This window comes from Balaenoptera musculus, chromosome 3 (assembly GCF_009873245.2).
Source record: "Balaenoptera musculus isolate JJ_BM4_2016_0621 chromosome 3, mBalMus1.pri.v3, whole genome shotgun sequence".
Taxonomy (NCBI): Eukaryota; Metazoa; Chordata; class Mammalia; order Artiodactyla; family Balaenopteridae; genus Balaenoptera; species Balaenoptera musculus.
This window is the reverse complement of record NC_045787.1, coordinates 33,667,707-33,694,970: the sequence shown is the minus strand read 5'-3', so window position 1 is coordinate 33,694,970 and position 27,264 is coordinate 33,667,707. Positions and strand designations below refer to the sequence as shown.

Here is a 27,264-nt window from a genome sequence, read left to right as displayed (position 1 = left end):
TTTCATTTTGCTTTGGATTTTTAGGGGTTTTCTTTAATTCTGATGTAAAAAATACAAAATTCAGCATATATTCAGAGAAGTCTAGTTTCCACCCTGATCCCCTCCAACTGGTTCCTCTGCCCCTCCCACTTCCACCATAGGTAACCTTTTTTTTTAAGTTGTTTTTTTTTTTTTAAATATAAGCAAACGAGATTATACACACACATTTATATTCTTTCTTAAATAAATAGTACTATACACCTTCACCTTGTTTTTCACTTAATATGGCCACTCCATAGCATTTTACAGAAATATTCCTCTTTGGTTTTTAAAGCTACATGCTACTCAATCATGTGGATTTACCAGTTTAACCTATTTTTAAACAGGGTATCCATAATATTTAGATGACTAATATTAATTAAATGCATCTGACTTGTGAGATAAGAGACCAAAGGTAAGAGAGAGACCAGAAGCCAAGTCAATCAATCAAGCTGATTGGTAAATGTGGAAGTTCATATACAGCAGGTATATATACATTTGGAGTCTGAGGCTGAAAAACTTCTGAAAATTAATTGTAGGTTTTCTGCCAGCCACACTTATTACAAACATTTAAGATGCCTATACAGCCAGTGATTTCTTCTCTGAAAACTGCTTCCCATTTAGAATGGCCACCACCACTTGTACTGAGCAAAGGGCAGTGAGTGCTCACTGGCCAGAACAAGAGTTTGTCACTCAATTATTCTGGTTCATGTAGCATTATGGTATTTTTCAGCATGATGAATGAGGTATCCCAATACATAGAACTGGCCATTAAGGAAAATAATAATAACTCTTTTGAGCTCTTACCATGTGCTAGGCATTGAACTAAGCACTTTGAACATTAACTCATTTATTCTTCAATAACCTGTGAAGTAGATATTATTATTATTCCTATGTTAAACAATAAAATGCTAAGGCACAGAAAGGTTAAATAATTTAAATGGAATCACACAGCTAGGAAACAACAGAGCTGGGATTTAATCAGGCCTCTACCCATATTCCTAACCACTAAACCACCCTGTCTGAAAGTTATCAGGACCAGAAGAAATAATACTGTCAATATGTTACCAAACCAAACTTGGGTCCATTTGCCCTTATGCAGTAAAGCCAATCTATTGACACTAGGTTGTGGTGAAGGAAAGTGCAGCATCTACCTCAGGCGCCAAACAAGGAGCATGCGCAGCTAATGCTCAAAAGACCCAAATTCTCTGATGGCTTTCAGAGAAAGGTTTTTAAAGACAGGGCGAGGGAGAGGGTTGCAGGGTGCATGGTCAGCTCGTGGACACTCTTGACTGGTTGGTGGTGAGGTAATCGGGAGTCAGCATCATCAACCTTCTGGTTCCAACCAGTCTGGGGTCTATGTGCTTGTGGGCAGCATATAGTTAACTTCTTCCACCTGGTGGGATTTTCAGTATTTGCAAAACAGCTCTAAGGATATGGCTCAGAATATTATCTATAACCCTTGAGGAGGAGCAAAAGGTCCTTGACTTTGTTAATGGTTAAACCATTATTATTTTGTCCTGTTTGACTGTTTTCCTTTGTTTCTGCATTTTCTCACTTCTCTGATTAAATTTATTTTTGGAACCTGGGGAAAGTCTAGGAGGCTAAAGTTTTTCTATAAACAAGAGGCAGGTGGAGGACATGGGGGGAGCGGGGGAATCTGTCCCAGAAAGGCCCCATAGGGTCCTGCTTCATTACAAATCGTAAACTAACATGATAAAAGTTTTCATTCTGACACAACACTCAGATATAAAAGAAAACAAAGATATAAATATGGGACTATGGTTTTATTTTTTTAAAAAAATTTTATATGCTCCAAAACATTTTAGTTGGAAATTTTCACTAGAAGTAGGAAAACTAAAAACAGTAAGCAACAGCAGCACGAATACATAATGCATATTTTAACTGTGGATACATTAAATGTATGTTAATGTAATACTTCCATAACATGATAGCTCATATTGTGTTAAAAAAAAATAATACAAGGAGGTGATACTAGAGAACTATGGAATCCTGTATTCTGTGGCAGAAGGGGTATCCTTATGGGAGTCAGAAAAGGAGCCCTGGAAGGTGGAGAGAGAAGAGTGACAAGCAATCTAAAACTAGCATATAAGCCAGCTGTGGGTTTTTTAAAAATGGCATTAAAATGAATCTCCCACTTTAATGAACATCAGAGAATTCCCAGTGGGATTGATTGTAAAGGCAGGAATGTAAATTTTATTGTGGGGTTTTAGCCAATGACTCTCACCTCACTCTACTGTATGCAAACAAATAAGGGAAAGTCTTCACTCATGATCTGGACCTTAATCAGCATCAAACAATTCACAGTAGCCAGAAACCCTATAAATGCAGCAAAGCAGACAAGCCTTTAACTAAGTCTCAAAGCCTAGATAACATGAGAAAATTCATAGTGGAAAAGAACCATACAAATTTAAGGATTATGAAAAATCCTTTAACAGAGTTTAAGTTTTAGTAACCATCACAGAGTTCAAAATGGAGAGAAACTCCAAGTGTAATAAATGCTACAAGGTCTTTAGGTTATCACTTACCCATTAGTAAGGCCCACACTGGAGAGAAACCCTTTAAATGGGATCAAAATGAGAATTTCTTAGGTAGTGATTCATTGTTTAATTCAGCATCAAAACTTCCATAAGAAAGAGAAACTTCATGAATATACTGAATGTGCAACGGCACATTGAATAGTATTCAACCAGAGGGGTAGACCCAAATGCTGAAGTAGACAGGTGCTTAGAGGTGCCTTCCCAACCACCCTAAATAAAACAGCACCCCTCTCGAGTCACACTAGCCCCATGCCCTGCTTTATTCTTCCTAGCACTCATCACTCACCAAGCTACACATTTATTTCTTAAAATGCGTTAACTTCCTCCACTAGAAAACAAACTCCAGTGTTTTTTACAAAGCTATATACTCAGTGCCTAGGATAAAACCTAGCATGTAATAGGCACATAATAGTTGTTGATGAGTGAATTATAGTAATTATAGTACTTTCCTTATGTGGAGTATTTGGTATCTTGAAGTTAATCCATTCTAAATGGAACAGAACTTACATAGCAGGCTTTAACACATACAAAAATGTACTGCCCATTGTTTTGTTAATACATCACAGTAAAAAGCATTGTAACTGTTATGGTCTACGAATTATTCTCCAATTGTGTGGGGGATGAAAAAGTTGTATGAAAAGCACCCAACAGTACCGCCATTAGTGTACCAACCAGTGAGAGACCCAAGTGGTTCACAAGGTCATGAAGACAAAATGGAGTTCCCAGCTTCTGAAGAGAAAGCTCTCTACTTTTCTCTGGTCCTAGATCTAAATAATACTTTACTCCTCTGAGGAGTAATTCTCTCTTGGCCTTGTCAACCACTGGTACAGAGGTCACGGCAGTTTGGAATCCAAGAGCAGTAACCCTTTTGGGGCAGACTTCGGCACTTAAGAATCATGCCTCTTATTAATTCAAAAAACATTACCAAGGGCTTACCATTCATTAAGCACTATGCATAAAGATAAATTTTTAAAATATGGAGTTTGCCAACTCATAAGAAAAATGACTATGAAGCAATGTGATCAGTGTGATAACATGGGTTGGGGAAGTTTCAGGGAGAAGAAGCAGAGTAACATGTGACGTTGACTGAAAAGGGCTGGAAAAAGCCTTATGGATCCAATATCACTGGAGCTGAGTCCTGAAGGATAAATAGGTATTCACTTGACTACAAAGAAGGGCAAAGTGTTCCAGCCAGAAGTAACGAGGATATTCAGGGAAAAAAACACACGGCACATTGGGGAAGGAACTAGTACACGTGTGATTGATCATGATTCTCCAGAAAGGGTGGGGTGAGGGTGGGCAGTCTGTGATTTAAACCTTTACACTTAGAAAGCACGAAGGTATTTTCATAGCAAAACTTGTAAAAGCTAAGTTAAATAAAAATCTTCTTAGCTGTGTAAGGATAAACAAGGAGACAAAGGCAGAGATAGGGAGAGACTCTCCTTGTCCCAAGCAGCTCCATCAGAATGTTGATCAAAAATGAGACTAAGGAACACTGGACTAGAATATGATCACACAGGAAGAGCTGCAGAGACGAGGCTGGCAAGGTAGGCAGAAGAAAGTAGGTTACAGCATTCTGTGTTGCCCTGCTTCGTGGAAGATCGAAAAAAGAGAAAACGTGAACCGGAAAAGATTTTAGATGAAAAGTAAGGATTAGTTGTTTGAACATATCAAATTTAAAATTACTACGGGATGTCTATGTGAAGATATTTAATAGGCATTTAGAAAGGTTTAGAGAGCAGAAGCTGGGATTCAAGCTACAGGTTTGGGAGTCAGCCTACATTACAGGTGATAGAAGCCATGGCTATCAATGACATCACATAAAAGTACAGCCGACCCTTGAACAATGAGGGGGTTAGGGGTGCAATCCTCCTGGCAGTCAAAAATCTGAGTATAACTTTTAGTCAGCCCTCCATATCCGCGATTCCTCTGTATCCGGAGATGCAACCAACCGCTGATCGTGTAGTACTGTAGTATTTACTACTGAAAAAATCCCACGTATAAGTAGACCCACGTAGTTCAAACCTGTGTTGTTCAAGGGTCAACTGTATTTAGAGTAAGTAAAAAAGAAAAAAGGGAGAAAGAAAGTAAGGAAGGAAGGAAAAAGGGGAGAAGAGGGAGGAAAAAAAAAAAAAGTATTCTGGAAAAGAGCAATAAGTACAGGATATTGGCAGAAAAAAAGAGAAGCCCCAGGGGAAATGAGGGAGCCGGCAGAGAGGAAACGTGCAGACTAGTCTTCAACATGAAGCAGGATACCTCTTCTCCTCTAAAAAGGGGGAAAATGAGTAGGGCAAAGCGGGTAAGCAGACACTGACCTCCTCATAGTCTCTATTTTCTGTAAGACAGGACCAAGAGCCATGTGCTAGGGGAGGGGACAAAGGGCCAGAGGAAAGTGATGAGGCAAGTCAGAGGTTTGGATTAGCCACAGTGGGAAAGGGACAGGGGCCACACTAGTAACAGACAAAAGGCTCACGCTGAGGGCTCTTCTAAAGCTGAAGGCAAGATACTTAGAGTGATTCCGCTTTAAAGGAGCTGCAGGAACTTCACATGGAACTCAGCATGCCAAAAAAGAAGGTAGAACGATAGGATTAATTCAATGTTGAGGGACTGCAGAATGATTATGTTGAAAGACCAGGGGACGATGGATTTGAAGGGACTGTGGAGAGCACGTCATATGGTGCCCCATAAGGCCAAGGCTGGACAGGGAAGGAAGAAAATCTGAAAGAGGCTGATGGTGAGGAGAAAAGGGGGGGCAGCAAGAGGAGGAGGCTATGAGGAAGCTAAAGAGATAGAAAAGAAATGAAAGAGAGAAGAATCAATCAAAATGAGGAAGTAAAAAACTGGAAAGATAAGAATGTCACTAGCTATTGAAATTTAAGATTTCAGAAAGAGAAACTCAGGATGGTGATATTCATGTTGAGGCCGTGGGAGTTAAGTTCCTGGAATGTGATGAAGTCAATGGCCCAGAGGTGAAGGATATTGGCAAGGTATCAGACAGATCACCCCAAGACGACAACAGGAACTGAGGTAGACAGAAAGACTGTCAGCAAGATACCAGGTTGGGCTCTTGGCCTTTAACACTCACTCCTACAATTAAAGACAAAAACTATTAAAATTTCAAAACATGAAAAGATGTGCTCTAAAGACATAAGACTAATGGCGGACTAACCTAACTTGGTTTCATCTTCATTACTCATTTAATAAACCATGCATATTCTTTTAAACAAAATAGGAAAATCATTTTGAAATTTTTATAAAATGCCTAATAGACTAAAAATTTTAAATGCCATTAGTACGTGGTGAAACAAACAAAAATTCTTTTGTGGAGTCTTCCATTATTTATCTTATTCTGGAAATGGTACATGGATATTAGTCACAATTTTTCATTTTGCCAATTTTTATGTCTATAGCATATATACAAAGGAAAGACGGGACGATTTTAATCTCTGAAGTGTAGCAAACTTCAAGACAGGGAGATTAAAAAATAATCTAAAAACAGGTAAAATGTTCAATTTTATGTTATGTATATTGTACCACAATAAAAAAAAATCTAAAGTAATAGAAAAAAAATCTTTATAGAGATAAATTGGATTTCTCCTTAGTATTAGTTACAGGATATCTGTAGTTCAGAGTGAGTTAGAATAACATAAATGCCATTTTAGAAATTAAAGAATCATTCCTTCACAGGTTTAAGAATATATAGTGAGGGACTTCCCTGGCGGTCCAGCGGTTAAGACTTTGCCTTCCAATGAAGGGGGTGCAGGTTCGATCCCTGGTCGGGAAGCCAAGATCCCACATGGCTCACGGCCAAAAAACCAAAACATAGAAGCAATAATGTAATAAATTCAGTAAAGACTTTAAAAATGGTCCACATCAAAAAAAATCTTAAAAAAAAAAAAAAGAATATATAGTGAAAGATGGTGATGGCATTTAAAAAAGGGTAACCATGCTGGCTATTTTTATGTAGTGTAATATTCCTAAATTCAGTATCAATATATCTTCTTTTCTGGAACTTCCATTTCCTGAGCCTTTTTGTTTTTCTGTTTGAAAAGGACTAGATGAACTTACTAGTTAGTGTGATGCTGAAAGAAGTTTAAAATTTGTTTTGCATTTGTTGTATTCCATTCTTGTTCTTTCAGGGGTCCTTCGCACACAGATACATACTTTTTCAAAATTTTTTCTCCTACTTCTCGGAAATCCAAAGGTTCTTTGTGTGTAGTGTAGCTTGCTCCAGAAACAGCAGTATCCACTTCATGATTTTCTGGCTGTTGATCTGCACAATGCTTCAATCCCCAGTAACACATTTCTCCACTGTACATCATAGCCAGCAAATGAATGTCACTAAATATTCCTGGGAAAGTCATTTAAGTTGAGAGATTAGAATTTAAAAAGAAACCCCTGTGATTAACACTCTAATAAAATCCTTTCACATCATTAAGCATTTTCCCTTCTCATTTAACAGCTATACTTAGAAAAGCCAAATATCACTAATACAATCCTCATTCCATCGGCACTTCTATCTCTATTTTATCTATAAAAGAGGCCCAATCCCACCCTCCCCAAAAAAAGAATTATTTTTAAAGAATCATATAGGTCAGTGTGTTAATCTTTCTGGTGTTCTCTTTAGGATCTCTTTGAGAATCTAATCTAAATCGATGGAACCTCTCCCAGAACGTACATCCCATATTCCGCATACAATTTCAGAGTACTCAGAGATTCCCTCAATCCCGTGCATGAACACAACTTTTATTTAGGGGTATACTCAGGGGTATACAGTTCCTATATTTCTACAGCAGGGTACAGAGATGATCCTGCATAATCATGTCCCTTAGATTCTAAGTTACCAAAGATGTTAAATTGTATCCAAGATGCTTTATGTTCCCAGGAAAAAGGAATACATTGCAGGATTTCCATCAAAAGTTGAAAGCGTGCTTATTATGGAAGAAGGTGATTATATAATTAAACATTTATGACACACAAAGTATATTAATTTGATATAAAAACAAACAGACCTAGAATTGTAAAGATCTGGGGATAAATTATCGACTTTGTACAACTCACCAAAGCTCTTTAAACCTCAGTTTGTAAAAATCAGGATTCCACATGCCCTACTTATTTCATGGAATTTTCTTAAGGAACACATAAAATAAAAATGCATAAACCATAAAGTGCTATTAAATTATATGACTATTTAACTTCTTCAAGTCATAAAATACAAATAAATGATCTATTCTACTAGACAGGTACTTGTGTGACTAGAAAAGTTTACCTCAAATAAATGAGCATCATAATCTCAGTTGCTCACCTAATATGGCTCATCAGAAATGACTATGATAATACTAGAGATATAAAAATAGAAGAAAAATTTAGTTTCCAAAACTGTTATAGTTTGTATTAACTTGAATCTATTCCAAGTTTTTGGTAGTCTCAGAGTTTGTCCCTACAGGTAACCCTTCACCTCACCTCCAATTCAGCTTATAAATAGTAGCAAGAGAAGGAATTCGCTTAGCAGACGAACTGATTCATTACACTGTTATATCAACAAAAGAAATAATTAAGAGCAGAATCTGAGGCTTGCATTCATGAAAATACGATGGGCTATACTCTATTAATTATGCTTTCTATGTATAAAACAACTAAGTAAGTACAATGCATATTACCCATAATCACTTCTTGTCACTTCATTTCTTCACAGTTAAAAGATCATAAACCTCAGAGAAAAAGCTGGAATAGCATTAGATGTTATTTAGAATATAAAAAGAAACAGACCTAGAATCAAGAGGATCTGGGTGTAAATTATTGACGTTGTGCAACTCACCAAAGCTCTTTAAGCCCCAGTTTGCAAAAATCAAGATTCCACATGCCCTCCTTAATTTCATGGAGTTTTCTTAAGGAATAGTTTGCTATTTTTTCCAAATTAACGATTTTTACTGCAGAATTATATTTCATATTAGATAGGACATTTCACTGAATTCATATCCTTTTTCATTTTTGTGATCCTACACCATAATTATTCCTCAAAAGACTGGTAGAGGGGAGATAGAAGCAAAAATGAAGAGAAGGTTGAACTTTTAAGCAGACTAGAGCCTTAGGAGGAGGAGCTGAAGTAAGTCCCAGAAAATGAAGCCACTTGGGAAAGATGAGAAGTGTTTGCTTAAGGGAGAGCTGGCATCCAATTTGTGCCCAACTCTAAGTTAGTCTCATCCTTTATATTAACAAGGAGTGATGGTTAAACAAGGTACACATATCCTTTGGAAAGGTGTTTCTGAGAAGAGAATGAATAGCTATATGCTAAAGAGTGGTTCTCAAACTTTAGCCTGCATTAGAATTACCTGGAGGATAGGCTGAAATGCTGATTGCTGGGCCCCCACCTCCAAAACTTTCAGATTCAGGTATGGGATTGGGTCTATGCATCTGCATTTTTAACAAAGTCCTAGGACCTAGGGTGAGGCTGCTGGTCCATAGATGATGCTAAACTACTGTACTGCATTAAAATACCAAAGGAAGAAATGAACAACGTAAAAATTACACATTCTCCCTCTGTACTCCCCCAAGGAATCCATTACTCTCTAGCTATAGTCTTTTTGCTGCTACAAATTTTCCTTGGTATTTTTTCTGCTAATGCTCAGCATTGTTTTCAATAAAATACTTCACTTTGCACTGCTCATATCCTTGGTGAACACATCAAGAGAGTGCGGGGTGCAGGGAGGAAGAGGGTGAATAACCCATGAAGTAAAAGTGATGGCAGAAAGATGACTTTCACAGGAAAAAAAAAGGTGGCCAGACTGGCATTCTCTAGAAGCAGTGATGTCTAAATCTGACTACAACATAATTACGGTAGGTTATAAAAATAGATTCCTGAACTCCACATATTAAATCAGAACCTGCATGTGATACACAGAAATCTGTATTTTGGGGCACTTCCCTGGTGGCGCAGTGGTTAAGAATCTGCCTGCCAATGCAGGGGACAAGGGTTTGAGCCCTGGTCCAGGAAGATCCCACATACCGCAGAGCAACTAAGCCCGTGCGCCACAACTACTGAGCCTGCGCTCTAGAGCCCACAAGCCACAAATACTGAAGCCTGTGCACCTAGAGCCTGTGCTCCGCAACGAGAAGCCACCGCAATGAGAAGCTTGCGCACCGCAACGAAGAGTAGCCCCTGCTCGCTGCAACTAGAGAAAGCCTGCGTACACCAACAAAGACCCAACACAGCCAAAAATAAATAAATAAATAAATAAATTCAATTAAAAAAAAAAAGATAACATAAAAAAAAAAGAAGAAAAGAAAAGAAATCTGTATTTTTAAACAAGCTACCCAGGCAATCAGTGATGTCAATTCAGAGCTGCTCCTTTAAGCCACCTGAAATCCAGGTTCTGGGCTAAGCTATGAGCCAAAGGCTGTTGGGAAGGGGGCTCTTTAGTGGCATAAAAAGGACATAACCCAAGGATGTGCACAGCTGAACAATCTTTTAACCTAGTTAACCCCAGAGTTATCCTGACAAGGCTATTTTTATAAGGGCCCACAGAAGAATGAACCATAGAAATGAGATAAGAAGATTTACTGAATACATTACTTGGTAATTTTTAAAAGCTGAAAATTTAATGGCATACAGGTAGGTAATGATCAAAGGACAAAATGATTATCTCACCTTGGAAAACGAAATAAAAATCATACTAAGTATACACTGTTTTGAGTTTTATGTAAAATCAGGTAAATTATCATTAAGATCTGGCCACAAAAATATTTTGATGATTCATAGAACTTTTCTCTCTAATTGGTACTAAGAATTATTCCGAATTATGTTTTTTATATTGGCTAACAAAAAATTAAAAAAAAAATTAGAACCACTCCACCAGGGCCTTAAGAGTAATTTAGCCTATGAAAAGTAGGCTTCCTGGCCTCTAATCTACATCTTGAGGAATGAAGTAGGGAGGAACAAACTGCTTTAGATGAGAGCAAGAAGTCAGCACCAAAAGAGGACAGACTCCTGTGGCAAAACTGCTAGGGAGTCGATATTGTTTTGTTGTTTCCTGGATAAAAGAGACCCTTTCTGTGCCTTTGATTCCCCTGTTGAAGAAGCAATGGAAGATAGAGGTGAGTGTAATCAATTATAATCCAAGAGAAGACACCAGTATCACAAGCATCGTGATAAAAAAATTCTAGGCCCTGAGAATATATGACTTTATGACTAGAAATGGGAGAATAAGGGAAATTGGTGACTTGTGCCCTTTTCTTTGGTTCTAAATAAGCTTTAATGCCCATCTCTGCTTTTTCTTTTAAATCAATCCATGTGGGTGAGGAAATTTTAGAAAGATCATTTTTAATGCAGCTAATCGGTTCACTATTTACCTGGAATAAATACTTCCCACAAATAAATCAAAACACCCCATGTTTGTCAAAACATCATGCCCACTGAAGGAGCACCTTATATTCACGACAAGTTTTTTCAGGACAAGCTACTTGCCTGAGTAAACTGAAGGTAACAACTTTTGGACAACAGTAGCCAGTCATATGTTAATGGCTCTTAAATCATGGTGTTTTTTTTTCTGTGTGATGTTTTCTAATAGAAAGGAAAAGCCTACAGAAGCTAACAAAGGAAGAATTAAAATACACTTATATAATTAAAACACAGAATTTTCCCTAAGAAGTTTTCTTCTTCCCCATGTTTGAATTTTCCCCATCAAAATTTCCCCAAAATTTCAGATGAAGCATAAAAGAAAGTTTACACAAAGAATATAACATCACTTGCCAGCTATGTGACCTTATCAGGCTTATCAGGACCTCAGTTCTTCCATTTGTAAAAAGGGACGCTAAAAGTAAGTGGTTCTTCCCTCTCAAACCTCAGTCTAAAACCTAAATGATGCTCCATATCCAGTTCCTAACATTTTTTAAGTGCATATAAGTTTATGACAGAAACTAGCAGTTACCACTCAATATTCATTCTTCCTTTCTTTCTTAGTAAAGAGACATTATTTGGGATGGCAATGTATCATGTAAAGGGCTATACATCCCAGATTCCCTTGTAGCTATATGATTAAATTCTGGCCAGTGAAATGTAGGTAGAAGTGTTCTAAGTGTTGTAACAAACTTGAGAAGGATGAAAGAAAGACTTGGCTGAAAGAAACATCCTTTTGCCATTCCTATGGACTGAAACACAGGTGAGACGGAAGGAGCTCCAGCAGCATCTTGAGATACTGAGAATGGAAGCAATGTCCTCAACAGGGATGCATGTTGCACAACTCTGGCAAGTACTGTTTACATGCATTCTATATAACTCGCCTCCTTCTGAAGCTGTAGGGCTCCACTTTGAAAGACGATGGAGGAAAAAGATAGGAACCTGATGATGCCATAAAGCTACCATAACCAGCTCTAGACCTTTTTGAAGTGAAAAAGCAGTTAATTTCTCCTTGTTTAAAAGTTACTTCCAGTCTCAGGACTTCCCTGGTGGCGCAGTGGTTTAGACTCTGCGCTCACAGTACAGAGGGCCTGGGTTCGATCCCTGGTCAGGTAACTAGATCCCACATGCATGCTGCAACTAAGAGTTTGCATGCCGCAACAAAGGAGCTCGCCAGCCACAACTAAGGAGCTCGCCTGCCGCAACTAAGACCCAGTGCAACCAAATAAATAAATAAAATAAATATTTGAAAAATAAAAATAAAAGTTATTTCCAGTCTCTGTTACAAGTAGCTGAACCTAGAGCAGGATCAGGGCTTTGTGGGGATGCAAAGTAAGTAAAAGCAACATGATATATTACTGTCCCTAAATTACTAAGCAGAGATTAGCAGTATTTTTCTATATTACGTGAGAAGATTTTTTAATTGTTTAAAAAGTCCTTTTATTATTTTTTTGTCTATAATGTAACCTGAAATTTATTTCAATCAAAGTTAAATCTAATAAACTTCTTAAAATTTTAAAATGCTTTAAAACACTTAGAAAACTACAAAAAGAGATCACATTACCTTCACTCAGTAATTTAGCTGTGTCTAGGTCTTGGAAAGAAACTCCTTCATTTAACTGGATGGGACACCGAAAATTCAGCATCTGTAGCAAGTAACTGATTCCATCAACAAGGTACTAAATGAAAGTCAAAGACAAAGAATCCAAGTATCAGATGCAGAGCTGTAGAAACTTCAAATGTTAATATTTTTACTCAAGAGAGTATTGGCTAATATACAGATATATCATATGATTATTATATTACAATATAAGGACCTACTACCCCAAAACTTTTATAAGTATAACCCTCCAATTAGTAAAAGAGCATGGGAAAAAAAGAGAAATCATTAACCAAGAACACATGATTCAGTAATATACTTGTCAAAAATGTCATCAGAGGGCTTCCCTGGTGGTGCAGTGGTTGAGAATCTGCCTGCCAATGCAGGGGACACGGGTTCGAGCCCTGGTCTGGGAAGATCCCACATGCCGCGGAGCAACTAGGCCCGTGAGCCACAATTACTGAGCCTGCGCGTCTGGAGCCTGTGCTCCACAACAAAAGAGGCCACGATAGTGAGAGGCCCGCGCACCGCGATGAAGAGTGGCCCCCGCTTGCCGCAACTAGAGAAAGCCCTCGCACAGAAGCAGAGACCCAACACAGCCAAAAATTAATATAAAAATAAATAAATTAATAAGAAATTGATTGACATTTTAAAAAAAAATGTCATCAGAGCAAGAAAAGGTTAAAGATAATAAAGATGTGTTAAAAAACTCGTTAAAAATATGGATGTACTTTATTACAATTTAGAAATATTACGATCAAACTTTTACATCTCTAAGTGTGACCTCTCATTTGCAGACCCACATAAACCATGTGTACAATCAACCTAAGTTAGGAAGGATCCTTAGTGATACAAATATTAAGACAGGATCTTTGGATTTACTGATTTGGCCAGAAGAGTCAAGAAGAATCAGAGGGCCACAATTTCCTAGGAGCAGGGTCATGTGGGATCTTTAGGAGTGACCTGCTGATAGAGAGAGGTTCACAACCAAGTTTGTTTTCTTCAGGCCAAAAATATGCTTAGAAATTAATATAGATTATCTATCTTGCACGATAAAAAATAAAAATCCAGAACTTAAAAAAAAACATATAAAACTTCCCAGTTTACAAAGGGCTTTCACATGTTATCTTATTTAATCTTCACAGTAATCCCAATTTGTTTAAGATTACATAGCTGGTAAGTACAGGACTGGAATGCCAACCCAGGCCCTTTGATTCCTCTACTCTTAATCCTGTACTAAACAGCTTTTAGAAACCTACAAATGTCAACAATCAAAAATGTATGAGGGGGGCTTCCCTGGTGGCGCAGTGGTTGAGTCTGCCTGCCAATGCAGGGGACACGGGTTCAAGCCCTGGTCGGGGAAGATCCCACATGCCGCGGAGCAACTGGGCCCGTGAGCCACAATTACTGAGCCTGCGCATCTGGAGCCTGTGCTCTGCAACAAGAGAGGCCGCGATAGTGAGAGGCCCGCGCACCGTGATGAAGAGTGGCCCCCACTTGCCACAACTAGAGAAAGCCCTCGCACAAGAAACGAAGACCCAACACAGCCATAAATAAATAAATAAAAATTAAAAAAAAAAAAAATGTATGAGGAATGCTTTTTCACCTTTTTAAGCAAGCTAGATTTTCTTGTGAGCCATTCTCTCCTTTTGGTCAGAGAATGACAATACATGTAGAGTAGGGCTCCTCGTCTCCAAGAGAGACATTCCAGGAGTTCATCCCCAAGCAAATCGCAGTGCTGAAATACAACAAAGACATAGCTAAAAAGAGAAACTTCGTGTCTGTAAAAACCAAAATTAAATTTCAAAATACTGAGCAATTAAAAATACTCATTTCACAAAATTTGCTCTTTACTTAGCAACCTACACAGGAATGCCTTACTCTGAATCAATTAGAAATATAGAAATCTATTGCTACATGAAAATTAAAATAACTACTCCAATTTACAAACATTTCTAGAAAATTGATATTCAAGTATTTTAGTAGCCAATTCGCTAATATATTTGAAATATAAGTATTCCATAATCTGACGGAAAAAATAAGTTTTCAGAAATATACGTTACTTGAAACAATTTCTACTGTTGCTAAAATAAAACAATGAAAAGATATATACAAAAACAATTTTAATAAATCAAACTTTTACTATGTGGTATCATTTAAAACTTGGGATTATTTGTTTCTACAGTTAGCATTCCCTGATAAACACAAACAGCAACAAAGATATCTACATAGAGAAAGCCAGCGGACAGTTCAAGATGAGAAATTATTTGCTTGAAAGCTAGAGACAAAAATCTTGGAATCATCTAAATAGAGACAGCAGTAAAAACAAGCTGTCAAGCAAAGACAAACTACAGACTATCAGAGGATTAAGGAGATATCTTTGGGGAGTGCCTATGTTTCCAGAATGGAAGAGAGGGGAGATGCTTGAAAAAGAGCAAGAGCAAGGCTTCTTAGAGATGAAGAGGAGCACGCAGGGTCTCCAAAGGATGGGGTGATCATTGGTAAGAAAGGCAACAAATGTCCAGGCAGAAGAAGACTGAAAGGATGAGAGACATGGTATTAGGTTACTAGGGACCTTCAAGAAAACACAGCATCTGCAAAAGTAAAGGGAGCAGAAACAGCAAATGTGTAGGTTTAGAAAATTACTAGGCACTGTAGTTACAATATAATTCCATCAAACATTCTGAAACATATTTACAAAAATATGATACTTGAGTTGTGACATCAGTCTGAAATGGTCAACTCTCTTATGTCCCTCCTTCAATCTTAATTTAAAACAAAGATACATTTAAGAAAAAAAAAATACAGATTCTAAAGGGTAATACAGCAGGAATCAGCCGCATTCCACCATAATTCATAGTTGTGCAAAACTTACTTTTGGATGCATATTATTTTCTTTAACCAAAATTTCTGGTTCTGAAAGAAAACTGATCAACTCTTTTACTTTTTGTGAAGAATCTTCAGGAAAATCTTCATCTACTAGCTTGTTCTCCTCAAAATACGTCATGTCCAAAATAGCCTGAAGTAAAAGAGAAAAAAAACTATAAATGATTTCAACTCAAATGAATAATTCTTATAGTTTAATCTTACATATATAGATACTTTATTTTGACATTTAAATCTTCTAGCACAGTATTTAAATTTAAGAAGTAGTCAAAATATCTAGCTATAAATATAATCTAAGATGAACTTTATAGCAAATTTCATAGGATTTTTCTAAAATACTGAATTAAGATAATTTAGCTTCCCTCAAAAAGTAAAATGGGTATTTATGTTTTAATTCAGATAAGCTAACTATATACAATATAATTATGAAAAGTTTAATTATTATAGTCTTTGCTATTTGTACATATATACTTCCTGAACATTTTCTAAATGCCTGCCATATCAAGACAAGGTCACTACCTCTAGTTTTGTATACTGAATCTTCAAAGGATTACCTGTTTCTCAAATGAAGCGCCGGCACTTTAAAACTACCCGATCCTTTTTCTTTGTTTAATCTACTGGAATAAGACTAAGGAAACTGAGTTCTGGTATCATTTCTACCTAACTAACAAAAGACAAGTCATATTTTATCTTATTTTTGGAGCCTCAGTTTCTTCATTGACAAAATGAAGAAACTGATCCAAATGCCTTTCAAAGTCCCTTGCTTTGAGGGTAAAATGAATTAACATATGTAAACACTTCGAACATTACCTAGCACACAGCACTACTTAAGTGTTAAGTGCTCTTGTGCAGAAGGCCTAAGCCAGGAAGGGAGAGATCATCATCCTAAGGAAAATGACCTGTTGATTCAGAACCATAAGTAAGATCCAAAGGGGTTTGGGGAATTTTAATCTATATTTCTAATTCTTTTGCCTTATTCTTAGAAATAAGTTAAAATGTTTAGAACTCTCCCATGTGAAAGAAACGAGACAAGCAAGGAACCTTCTGAAAGATAAGAGAGTCAGGCAAATTTCTCGCAAATTGTAACAGCTCTCAGGGGTTTGTGGGTAGTTGTTACAGGCTCATTCAACCACATCGGAAGGCAGAAACCATCTCCATGTACCTCGTAACAGAAAGCAGAGTGTCAGGCACCTAAGTGCTATGAATGTGCATTTTGGAAACTTGACTAAGTTTACTCTATTTCCTATAAACCACTTCATCTTTATTATCCCTTGGCAATCAAGTAAGGGCATATGAAGCACTCTGTCAACTATAAAGTGCTATACAAATGTTAGTTACTATAATAAAATTATGTTTCTTTTCTTTTTTTTTTTTTTTTTTTGCTGCACTGCACGGCCTGCGGGATCTTAGTTCCCTGACCAGGGATCGAACCCATGCCCCTTGCGGTGGAAGCACGGAGCCTTAACTGCTGGACCGCCAGGGAAGTCCCTCAAAATTATGTTTCTTAGTGTCCACTTGCCTCAGCAGTGTTTGAGAAAACTGAGAAAACAGATCTTATCTGTAGAAAGGTCTGAATTTGAAAGGAAAGTAAAAAAAGAAGAGGGGAACAGAAAAATCTTATGGACTTGCATAACAAAAGCACAGGTAGTCAAGTTGAGAATCCAAAGGAAAGGTGAATTTCAGGGAAAAAAAAAATAATCAGAGCCCTTATAGAAACCTCCATTCCCTCTGACTAACCTTTCACACCTTGGAAATTGCACATTTGAGTGTTCTGCTTTATTATCTATAAAGGGAAGCAATACTGTTATCTGCAAAATTTTTTTCCTTTTTTATCAACACATCCAATAAACTTTTCTTCTTTGTAAGGATACTTACTGCCTTACAGCTTCAAGTCTATATGCTTTATACATACAGTTTTTTTAACACAAACACTTTAAATAGAGAATAAACTGCTTTCATTACACCTAAATTTTGGAGTCAACCCTCTTAAATAAGCAAACTGCCTCAACAACGTCAGAAGCCTCATCTGTTTCAGTACCTGTGTGTAAAGTTCAAGAAGATTTGATGGATTTGAACATTCTTTGTCTTCTCCACACAGAAGTTTCAATTTTTCTAGAGCTGCAGAGGCCCGAATTAAAAAGTGATCTATAAGAGATAAAAACATGATTACTGGAGCAGCGCGGGGTCGTCATGGCGCAGCTGCAGCAGCTCCGGGCGCAGGAGGCGGTGGACTCTATGGTGAAGAGTCTGGAGAGACAGAACATCTGGAAGATGCAGGGCCTCATGTTCCGGTGCAGCGCCGGCTGCTGTGAGGACAGCCAGGCGCCCACGCAGCAAGTGCACCAGTGCATTGCGCGCTGCCGTGCACCTCTGGCTCAAGCCCAGGCCCTGGTGACCAGCGAGCTGGAGAAGTTCCAGGACCGCCTGGAATGGTGCACCATGCATTGCAACGACAAAGCCAAAGATTCAATAGATGCGGGGAGTAAAGAGCTTCAGGTGAAGCGGCAGCAGGAGAGTTGCGTCACCAAGTGCGTGGATGACCACATAAACCTCATCCCAACCGTGACCAAGATGAAGGAGTCTCTCTTATCCATTGGGAAACAGACGTCTGCTATTGGCTATCGGGGCTGAAGCCAGGAATCTATTTAAAAAGAGGAATGGGGATTTGGGTTTTCTAAAGTTTATGAATGAGGAAATTAAGGATGGCAGCAAGTTTAAGGCCTATGTCACTTGCCTCTGGACACTGGTTCCTTTGTGTTTGAATCCTAGAAAGTGAAAAAACCTGGTGCTAAAATTTGGGTCAGAGATAGCACAGGAGAGTTTTTGTGAGCCTGAATTTCATGTGGCAAGTGCTTATCCTGGCAACAGGGAGTCTCCCTTGTACCAAACCACAGCACTCCAAGGTACCAGATTCTCTTAGTACACAGATATCAACAGGCTGGCAGGTTCATCTGATCTGCTTAGGATCGGGTGGAGTGTGAGGAGAGGTGTTTCTATTTGTTGCCAACCTCCTGTTAACCAGAAGGATCACTACAACATTCTCCACAAACTGGAAATAAAACAAAATCCATGAGGTCACTAATTTAGAAGGGGAAAGGGGGGTTTCTCGGGATTTGTTTTGCTTGGTTTTGTTTTATATACAAGGGCATGAAGTTACTTTAAGATGTAGAGCTGGGAGAGGTAGTTTGGATAAAAACTTTGAAAGGGTCCTTGCGGATATTCATTTCTGGCCATCAAGATGTGGATGCACATTTCTTAAAATTCTCACATATTACATCTTTCAGCCTGGAGACCCTGCAAAAATATAAGAAGCGCTATCACACTGGTAGGGGAAGCAAACCTTCCCTCTAACTGGCAGCCATGATGGGCCCTGAGGGTGTCTGCAGCAGAGTCAGCTGAGTGACAAGACAATCTTGCAGTGATACTCACCCTTGAAGGGAAAGGGGATTTTGATTGTGCTATATGCTAGTATTGAGGAATGAACAGCAAAAGAGGAATTGTTAGCTGCGTAATTAAGAGAGTTATGAAGTACTGGCCTTGGAAAAATCTTGTTTTCATAAAACAAAATAGAATGAAAGCCTAAACCCAGTATTGCTTACTTTGCCCCCTGTAATAACAGAGTTCTGTTGAGACAATCCCCTGGCAACACGAAGGTCAAAGGAGAAAAAGTAAGCAACTCAGGGGCGAGCTGTGACTCCTTTAGGGCAAAAAAAGGGACAGCCCTCCGTTACCAGATACTTTTGCGACCTGCGTTGTTCTTGCCCCAGTTCTGGCACCTTATCATTTTATTAAGGACCTTGTGTTTTTACCAACTTATTACTTGAAATGATAATATAGCATGTCTGTTTGCTGTTTCAAGACTGTGTTATGTTTTCCTAGTGGTTTGGTTTTAAAAATAAGTAAGACTTAATTTTTCTTCAAAAAAAAAAAACAAAAAAAAAAAGGATTACTTCACATAGTTTCAGAGTGTCATTTAAATGAAAAAAGTTATGTATCTAAAATGATGAAATGAAATTATTACAGCATGGTAATAATATCTTTTGTAAAACATGAAGTACATCATAATGCCTAATCGTACTTAAATTTATCATGGAAATTTATTTTTGAAAGCTGGACTGAAAACTTTCTAGCTTCAGTTGCCACTTCTTAAGTGCAATCTGTATTTTCATAATGCTTCTTTTATGATGCTGACATACTCAAAATGTTTAAGCAATAAATTTAAAACCTGTATTGGAATAGTACAAATAATATACATAAATCTACAGAAAGGACTTCCACTAAAAACTTATAACTTCATAAATATAGTCTCCAAAAAAATAACATGATTGATTAAATCAAATGTCTCATAAAATGTAAGCACTCTGAGCAATTATAACTTTATAATTGTGTTTATGTATTTATGTATGCAAATAGCTGTTACAATTAAAATTACACAAATTTCCTGAATATTTTACTCCTTTAGAAACCTAGAAATGGGACAAATTACTTAATGCCTTCAAAACCCAGACAAAATCAAACTAAATACTTCTGATATACCCTTTAAAAACAACTCCCCCTCACTCCCCCTCTACATTGTCTAATTTCTTCCTTTTCTCTTATGTCATATTCCCTTTGCTTCGATGTTTTCACTTTTTCTTATGGATTTTTCCTCCCTAACCTACAATGTGTCCATACCAAGGTGCCATCCACACTTCTGCATCATCTCACGTAGCCAAATTTAAATATGCCCACCATCAAGACGCTTAAGTTCCTAAGTGTGCCCCTCTGTGGCTTCCTCCTGAAATATATATCCTTTTCCCCTCACTGGCAAATGGACAGAAAATGTAGCACTTGGTGAGGGTCCATCTGATCCAGCCTCAGCACCTACACAGGTACATAAGCTGCTCAGCGTTGGAACGAAAGCACCACCAGCTTAAGTTGCGTCTGTTGGCAATAATACGATGACTTTAAGTTTTCCCTGCTAAAGCCTAACCTGTATCTAAACCAGATTCTGACCGCTTTAAGGTCCACTATTCACCTAAATTGAAAACTAGTTCTTTAGCACTGCCCTCCTATCTCTCCTCAGCCCAGAAGGATCATTCACACAACTCAGAAAAAAAAATTCTATTGTGAACTAAATTGTATGAAACATGGTCCTCCTTAGGTACTTCTTAAAACACTGAGTTGATACTTTCTTCTTAATTTGCAGGATTGTTTTAAATGTAAAGACTTGCACTGAATTCAATGAACCACTGCTGAAGGAGTATCTCATATGAATTCATGACATAATTACAGAGGTGGAGGGATAATGGCTTACAATTTTAGAAAACTTTTATGAAATGTAGTATTTTTCCTAACCATTCAAAGCAGTGACTGACAAGGCAAAGACAAGTGATTCTTACATAGTCCCTGGAAAAAGTCCCTCTCATGGTATATTTCCATAAAGTAAACATACTATGCTTGTACCATGAGAAATAAATGAACAAAAATTGACCAGAGGTAAAAAGGAGAGTATTCTTAGATGGACTAGTGTCTGGTTGTATCTGATTTAATTTAAAGACAACAGGAACTATCAATCCCTATAACCTAATATAAATATCATTAAAGGACAAATTTTGGGCGCATATTATTTTTGTGCTATGGGAAAACACAAGTTCAATTCAAATACATGCAACCATGTTTTAATTAAACATCATAAATATAAGAAAATCTTGCTAGTAATACTGATGAATAGCTCATAATGTGGACCACTACTATTTTAATTCCAGTACACTTCAGAACTTTAAAGCCTCCAAACAAGAATATATACCACTTTACTTTTATTTTCAGCCCTCATTCTAGACTGGATTAAAGAACTCTTCCATTAGAAAATGAGAATGGCTTTTGGGTTCAATGGTAAGTGAATAACATACATTCTTTGATCTCTTTAGACTGATTCTAATGGAGTTGGAGTGGGGTGGAGATCACTGAATAGCTTACTTAGAAGTAACCTAGATACACTTCCAGGTACAGCTACTACTGTCCATGAACTAACTATTCATGTGATTCACTTACCACAAACCAAAAAAGAAAACAGCTTCAGGGTAGTCTGTGGGTTTTTAAAAACATACCCCTAAGAAAAGAAAATCCAGCAAATAATCTTCACTGGAACTAGAGCCATTTTATCATGGACCCTATTCAATAAATTCACCAACTACTCAATCGCTTGGGAAAATGTTCCACTACTATTTTCCTATGGGTTCGATGACAATGAGACAGTCCACAAGAATTTTTTAAACTGTCTATCTGTAGTAGAAGTGCAAAACTCAAAAAGAAATAATGTAGAAACTTACAGGCAGCTGATAAGTATTGAAAGAGAACAAAAGTCGAAGTAATTCTCCGTCAGTTTTTCAAAGGAAACCGCTGAGACATTTCCAAAAAAGTATTCTAGTACTGACAGGGCCCTTGTGAGACCTGAGGTGATGAATGTGAGAGAATCGTCTAAATTATACCAATGTAAACCTCTTCTATATTGTTTACAGCTGAGTTTAGAACCCAAAACATAACACAGAAATTTACAACGAAGCAATGAAAAAGTCGAACTGTTATACACGCCTAGCTATCTCTACTACACGCAAAACCATTACTTATTTGCGTACCATCATCCAACTTTAACCACTCATTTAAACTTCCATGTGTACTTCCATCCAGATCTTGCCCTTTTCCCAGTTGCTACCGAGACAGTTAAAGACAAGCAGCACTGATATGACTGAGATTTCAGCGCTTTTCATGGGTTATGAAAAATGGGGTCTCGAAGCAAACGCCTTGCCTTAAGGCGTTGTGAGTTCTTGGAAGTGGACCAGCGACCCCGCAGCGGGGGCCAGAAGGGCAACACCTTCGGCAGTCCTGGCCTGGGATCCACACGGACAACAGGCCGCAGCCTCAGCCCCTACGGCCGTCGACCGCCAGCTCTGAACAACCGTCCGCCCGCCCGCCCGCCTCCCTCCCTCTCCTCGGCTCCCTCACCATCTTCGCCGGCGGCTTCACTAAGTTGTTGTATGTGGGCCTGAGCCAGGTCCCCGAGCTCCTCCACTCGCCTCACCACACTGGAGCCTGAGGCGGCCATGGCCACAACGGGCGGGCGCGCCTAGCCACGTGACTGCGCCGGCCTGCGGTCACCTGATACCCCGGCGTCGGCGGGGAGTGGGGGCGTGGAGCTCTCCTGATAGGTGGGAGGGGACCCCAGCTGCAAAAGAGGGCAGGCTCAGGCCCGCACAGGTTGTTCCGGGTTATTTCCTTCCTTCTCGGAATTCTCTCTCCAGAACCCTGAGCAGCAGGCCGACTTTTTTGGGGGCGGGCGTGACGTCAGGACGCACCTCCCCTCCTCTAAACCAATCGGAAGCCGCTCATGTCCTCACGCTGATCCAATGAGAAGCCAGATCTCTGGGTGGGGGTGGGAGGGGGGCTGGCGGGGGCTCTGACTAGAGAGTGCCGCAGTGGCTGGCTGTTGTCTGCCCTGTGTCCAGCGCTGCAGCCGCAGTCAACAGAGCAGACAGGAAAGTCTGAAAATAGGACTGTCTGGTTTTGGTTGCCTAAAATGTGGAAAGCCTGGGAGACACTGCTTTGGGAAAGATCCCTGGTGTTCTCCCTCCTTGCTGCAAGTAGTAAATCATTCCTTCTCTGGTTAAAAAAAAAAAAAAAAAAAAAAGACTGGCTCTCCTGGAGAACATCCAAATCTCTAAGAGGTTACTGTGCGTCTAGGTGGGGACCTCCAAACACTGGTGGAAATTCCCAGTCTAAGCGGTTGAGTGTCGCTTTTTTAAAGTTTAATTTTAGCAGCTGGGTTTGTTTTATTTCTGGTCTGCTCTGTCTAGCTCACATTTAACATATTCATCATCATCTCACATCCAATAGTACAAAAATTTTGCATTTACAAAAATTTCTATTGCCATACATCTGAAGACCCTGCCTTAAATCACTTCGTGTGAAAAGTTCATCCTCTCAACTGTGAGTTTCAAAGCACTCAGGAGTCTAACTTCCACTTTGCAGTCCCTATTTTCTTGCCTCTGGTCAAACAAATCTTTAACTCGTTTTTTTCGTTTTTCAATTTGACACAGTATATCTTGAATAATCTCCATCCTATCTTCTTTCTTATGGAAAATAGTTTTTTATTTAATAGAAAATACTAAAAATAGGTGCCAACTAAAAGTTGTCGCTTGTCATCTGTTGCCATTCTACAAGAATGAAGTCACTAGCCACTGTAGTCACTGACCTTCAATACACTCTGAAAGAAGTTCAGGGCAGAGATCAGAAATGAGGCACACTGTACTCTGGGAAAAACTGCAGAACAGACCTTCAGATAGTTATATATTTTCAGGAGAAGATTTTGTGAGCCCAATTTCTTGTGTCTTCTCATTTCTAGAAAACCAGTAAAATCATTAATGGAGACATCTGCTCCTCGTGACTAGCAGCAACCTTCTGCCAAAATGTGTGCTTGACTGCACATATCCCCCTTCACTAAAATCATATATACACTGACAGTTCCTCAGAGCTATCTACAGTCCAGGCTATAGTCCTCATGAGGCCCCAAATAAAACTTAACTCACAACTCTCACGTTGTGCACTTTTTTGGCAGTTGACATAAGGAAATAGTGTAATTGACCACAATGGCTTTCTAGCTGACCTTTGTAACACCAGTTTCTTCCTCCTTCAATTCTCCCTAAACATAGGGAGCAGGAATCAGGTATTAATTTTGTATCCTCAGGGATTCCTACAGTGCCTGATATGTAATAAATACTCAGGAAAAGTTTATTAATTAAACAAAAACTTCATGTTATCTTGTCAATATATTACTCTCTAATCAGGAAGCTGAAGGCCAGGAAGGTTGCATTATGTGAGCAATGTGGGCTAAAGAATCAAAATTCTTATAAGCATTTGACATCTCAAAATGCCAAACCTCACTAAGTATATATATTAAATAAAATTTACAATTCCAGAGATTCATTAAACAACCATGGACTTTCAGCGGGAAACATACCTGACACTGGGAATTATTGCTCAACTGATAGTAAGTGTGTGCATGTCTTCAGAGAGAATTGGAAGGGATCTGAGAACATATAGTACAGCCCCTCCTCTCCGGGTGAAGAAACTGGACAGAGTTGAACTATTAACTGCTCCAAATCCTAGAATACGTGATACTGTGATTTGTCCAAAATCATACCAAAGTAAGCATGTGTAGAAGACCCTCACCATAGATATAAACAGCTAACAGCCGGCCCTCACCAATGCACACTGAAGAAAGGGCTTAAAGCCAGAGACCCAGTCCCAGAAAAGAGGAAATATGAGTAATTTCTCCAATTTTATAGTTAATTATTTCTACTTTAGGAAACCTACAATGCATAGAGCAAATACAAATATAATGCTAGATTTTAAAAACTGATTGAGGGCTTCCCTGGTGGTGCAGTGGTTGAGAATCCGCCTGCCAATGCAGGGGACACGGGTTCGAGCCCTGGTCTGGGAAGATCCCACATGCTGCAGAGCAACTGGGCCCGTGAACCACAACTACTGAGCCTGCGCGTCTGGAGCCTATGCTCCGCAACAAGAGAGGCCGCGATAGTGAGAGGCCGGCGCACCGCGATGAAGAGTGGCCCCCGCTTGCCGCAACTAGAGAAAGCCCTCGCACAGAAACGAAGACCCAACACAGCCAAAAATAAACAAATTAATTAATTTTAAAAAAACCAAACTGATTGAAATTAATAACTCATTATGAACCTACCAAAAAGTATCTTCTAAAATAAATAATTGATCTCATTTGGACCATTTTCCTCCCAATTGATATATAACAGATAAAATCCAATTAGCTAAGAAGAAATTAATTTCTAGGGATTTTATAAAAAATACAGTCTTTTTTAATTAATTAGTTTGTTTGTTTGTTTTTTGGCTGTGTTCAGTCTCCGTTGCGGTGCATGGGCTTCTCACTGTCGTGTCTTCTCCCGTTGCAGAGCACAGGCTCTAGGCGCACGTGCTTCAGTAGTTGTGGCACGCAGGCTCAGCAGCTGTGGCTCGTGGGCTCCAGAGCCCAGGCTCAGCTGTTGTGGCGCACGGGCCCAGCCACTCTGCAGCATGTGGGATCCTCCCAGGCCAGAGACTGAGTCCGTGTCCCCTGCATTGGCAGGCGGATTTTCAACCACTGCGCCACCAGGGAAACCACCCAAAAATACAAAGTCTTTCTAAAAATAAATTCTTGATTGCCTCTGAATTACTAGTACTTACAACTTATACCATTCTTTTGAAACCTTCCCTTTACTGCTTTACATTTTTTGTGTGGGTCTTATTCTTTCATATAAATTTGTCAACCCCCTGTGAACAGGGATTGAGTTCTATTTTTTTTTTTAGTTCCCACCAGTGACTTGAATGTAACAGGACCTCAATAAATGAGGTCTTTTTCATTTAATGACCCATTATTGGGTTAGGCACTATAATAGGCACTGGATTTATGGCAGTAAACAAAATAAACATGATCACTGCCCTCCTGGAGCCTGTTACCTAGTGGGAGAAGACAGAGACATAATAATTACACAAGTTGAATGCATAGTTTTAAAACTGTGGAAGATGTTATGAAGGAAAAGAAAAGGGATGATTTGGTTTGAGATATCAGAGAAGTCTTCTCAGAGGAAATGATATTATCACCTAAAGGATAAATAAAATTAGGTGAAGAGAAGGGGTGCATACCAGTCTGTGTCCAATCAAGAGAAAGAAGCTACATGGTCATTTGAACAGGGAAAGTTTGATATAAAGAATTATTAACAGGGACTTCCCTGGTGGTCCAGTGGTTAAAATCCACACTTCCACTGCAGGGGGCGTGGGTTCTATCTTGGTTGAGGAACTAAGATCCTGCACACCGCGAGGCACAGCCAAAAAAAAAAAAAAAGAATTATTAACGGGATTGAAGTCACAATGGATTAGCTAGTAAGAAGTATGAATAAAGGAATAGCAGAGATAAGGGGCAGTCATTACTCTTGGGATAGAGACCTAGACCTTGTTGGAGAATTCCAGGCTGTGGGTAGCTGGCTAGTAGAGTAGTTCACACCAGTGGAACTTGCTGGAACTCTACCCTCTGGGACTTGGTAGAAATCTGCCCTCCAAGGTGCTGGGAAAGCTGCTCACGGTGAGGTATCTCACAGGAGGCACTCTGCTACGAAACTGCCCAAGATGGGCACCAGGAGAAGCTGCTGGCCTTGCTGCAGAAGCCTGCCAAGCACAGAACCTGAAAGGAAAACCTTTTGTCTCCTGTAATGTCTCTCTAGCTCCCTCTACTGACAAAGTTTAATATATCAGCTGACAAAAATTATTTAAAGGGCTCATGTATTTTTTCACAAAACAGGCAAAAAGGACAAATTTGGAGCTGAGAGGCAATAAATATATAACCAGCACAGTGGAGAAGAGCATATCTGGCACAGGGAATAGCATTATGCAAAGACTCTGAGTTTGGAAAGAGCTTGGCAGTTTCGAGGGATGAAAGAAGGCCAAAGGCTCCTGGTGCGAGGGGCAAGTAGAGCAAGGAGAGGCTGAAGAGCACATGTAGAGCTTATCTCCTTAGGTAGATGCCTCACCCTCAACCATGGAAATGGACTCCACACCCCAGTTGCTCCCACGCATGTGGGATCTTCCCAGACCAGGGATCAAACCCGTGTCCCCTGAATTAGCAGGCGGATTCTTAACCACTGCGCCACCAGGGAAGTCCATGACTGGGAATGTTAAAGGCATGATAATTAAAGGGAGCTTGAATAATAAGAACTTAAATATATGATTTAAGCTCTAGAATAAATTCATTCTGGAACAGAGCA

The 27,264-nt window shown here is 39.0% G+C and overlaps 2 protein-coding genes across 3 annotated transcripts; one reads left to right on the top strand and one right to left on the bottom strand.

Annotated features, from left to right (window-relative positions):
- Nucleotides 1-1,790: 1,790 nt before the first annotated feature.
- C3H5orf51 (chromosome 3 C5orf51 homolog) lies at nt 1,791-22,738 on the bottom strand. 2 transcript variants are annotated; one of them, XM_036847108.1, is made up of 7 exons: nt 22,445-22,722; nt 17,499-17,605; nt 15,450-15,593; nt 14,181-14,312; nt 12,539-12,653; nt 6,648-6,930; nt 1,791-5,666 (listed from the first exon to the last, which is right to left on the bottom strand). In XM_036847108.1, coding segments are annotated over exons 1-7 (882 nt in total). In that variant the 5' UTR covers nt 22,545-22,722; the 3' UTR covers nt 1,791-5,665. The 2 variants fall into 2 exon arrangements, with proteins under 2 accessions (XP_036703003.1, XP_036703002.1); XM_036847107.1 differs by having other exon boundaries at nt 1,791-6,930; nt 22,445-22,738.
- LOC118892412 (protein FAM136A-like) lies at nt 17,619-18,946 on the top strand. The gene has a single exon (XM_036847110.1). The coding sequence runs from the start codon at nt 17,651-17,653 to the stop codon at nt 18,089-18,091; it is 441 nt and encodes a 146-aa protein (XP_036703005.1). The 5' UTR covers nt 17,619-17,650; the 3' UTR covers nt 18,092-18,946.
- Nucleotides 22,739-27,264: the final 4,526 nt, after the last annotated feature.

Bases quoted from the DNA above. Each gene is read 5' to 3' on its own strand.
- LOC118892412 (XM_036847110.1), top strand. From the start codon at position 17,651: ATGGCGCAGCTGCAGCAGCTCCGGGCGCAGGAGGCGGTGGACTCTATG.
- C3H5orf51 (XM_036847107.1), bottom strand. From the start codon at position 22,544: ATGGCCGCCTCAGGCTCCAGTGTGGTGAGGCGAGTGGAGGAGCTCGGG. The intron at 17,606-22,444 runs GTGAGGGAGCCG...TATCTCTTATAG, and splicing joins TGAAGCCGCCGGCGAAGATG to ATCACTTTTTAATTCGGGCC. The intron at 14,313-15,449 runs GTAAGTTTTGCA...GTTGTATTTCAG, and splicing joins AAAATAATATGCATCCAAAA to CACTGCGATTTGCTTGGGGA.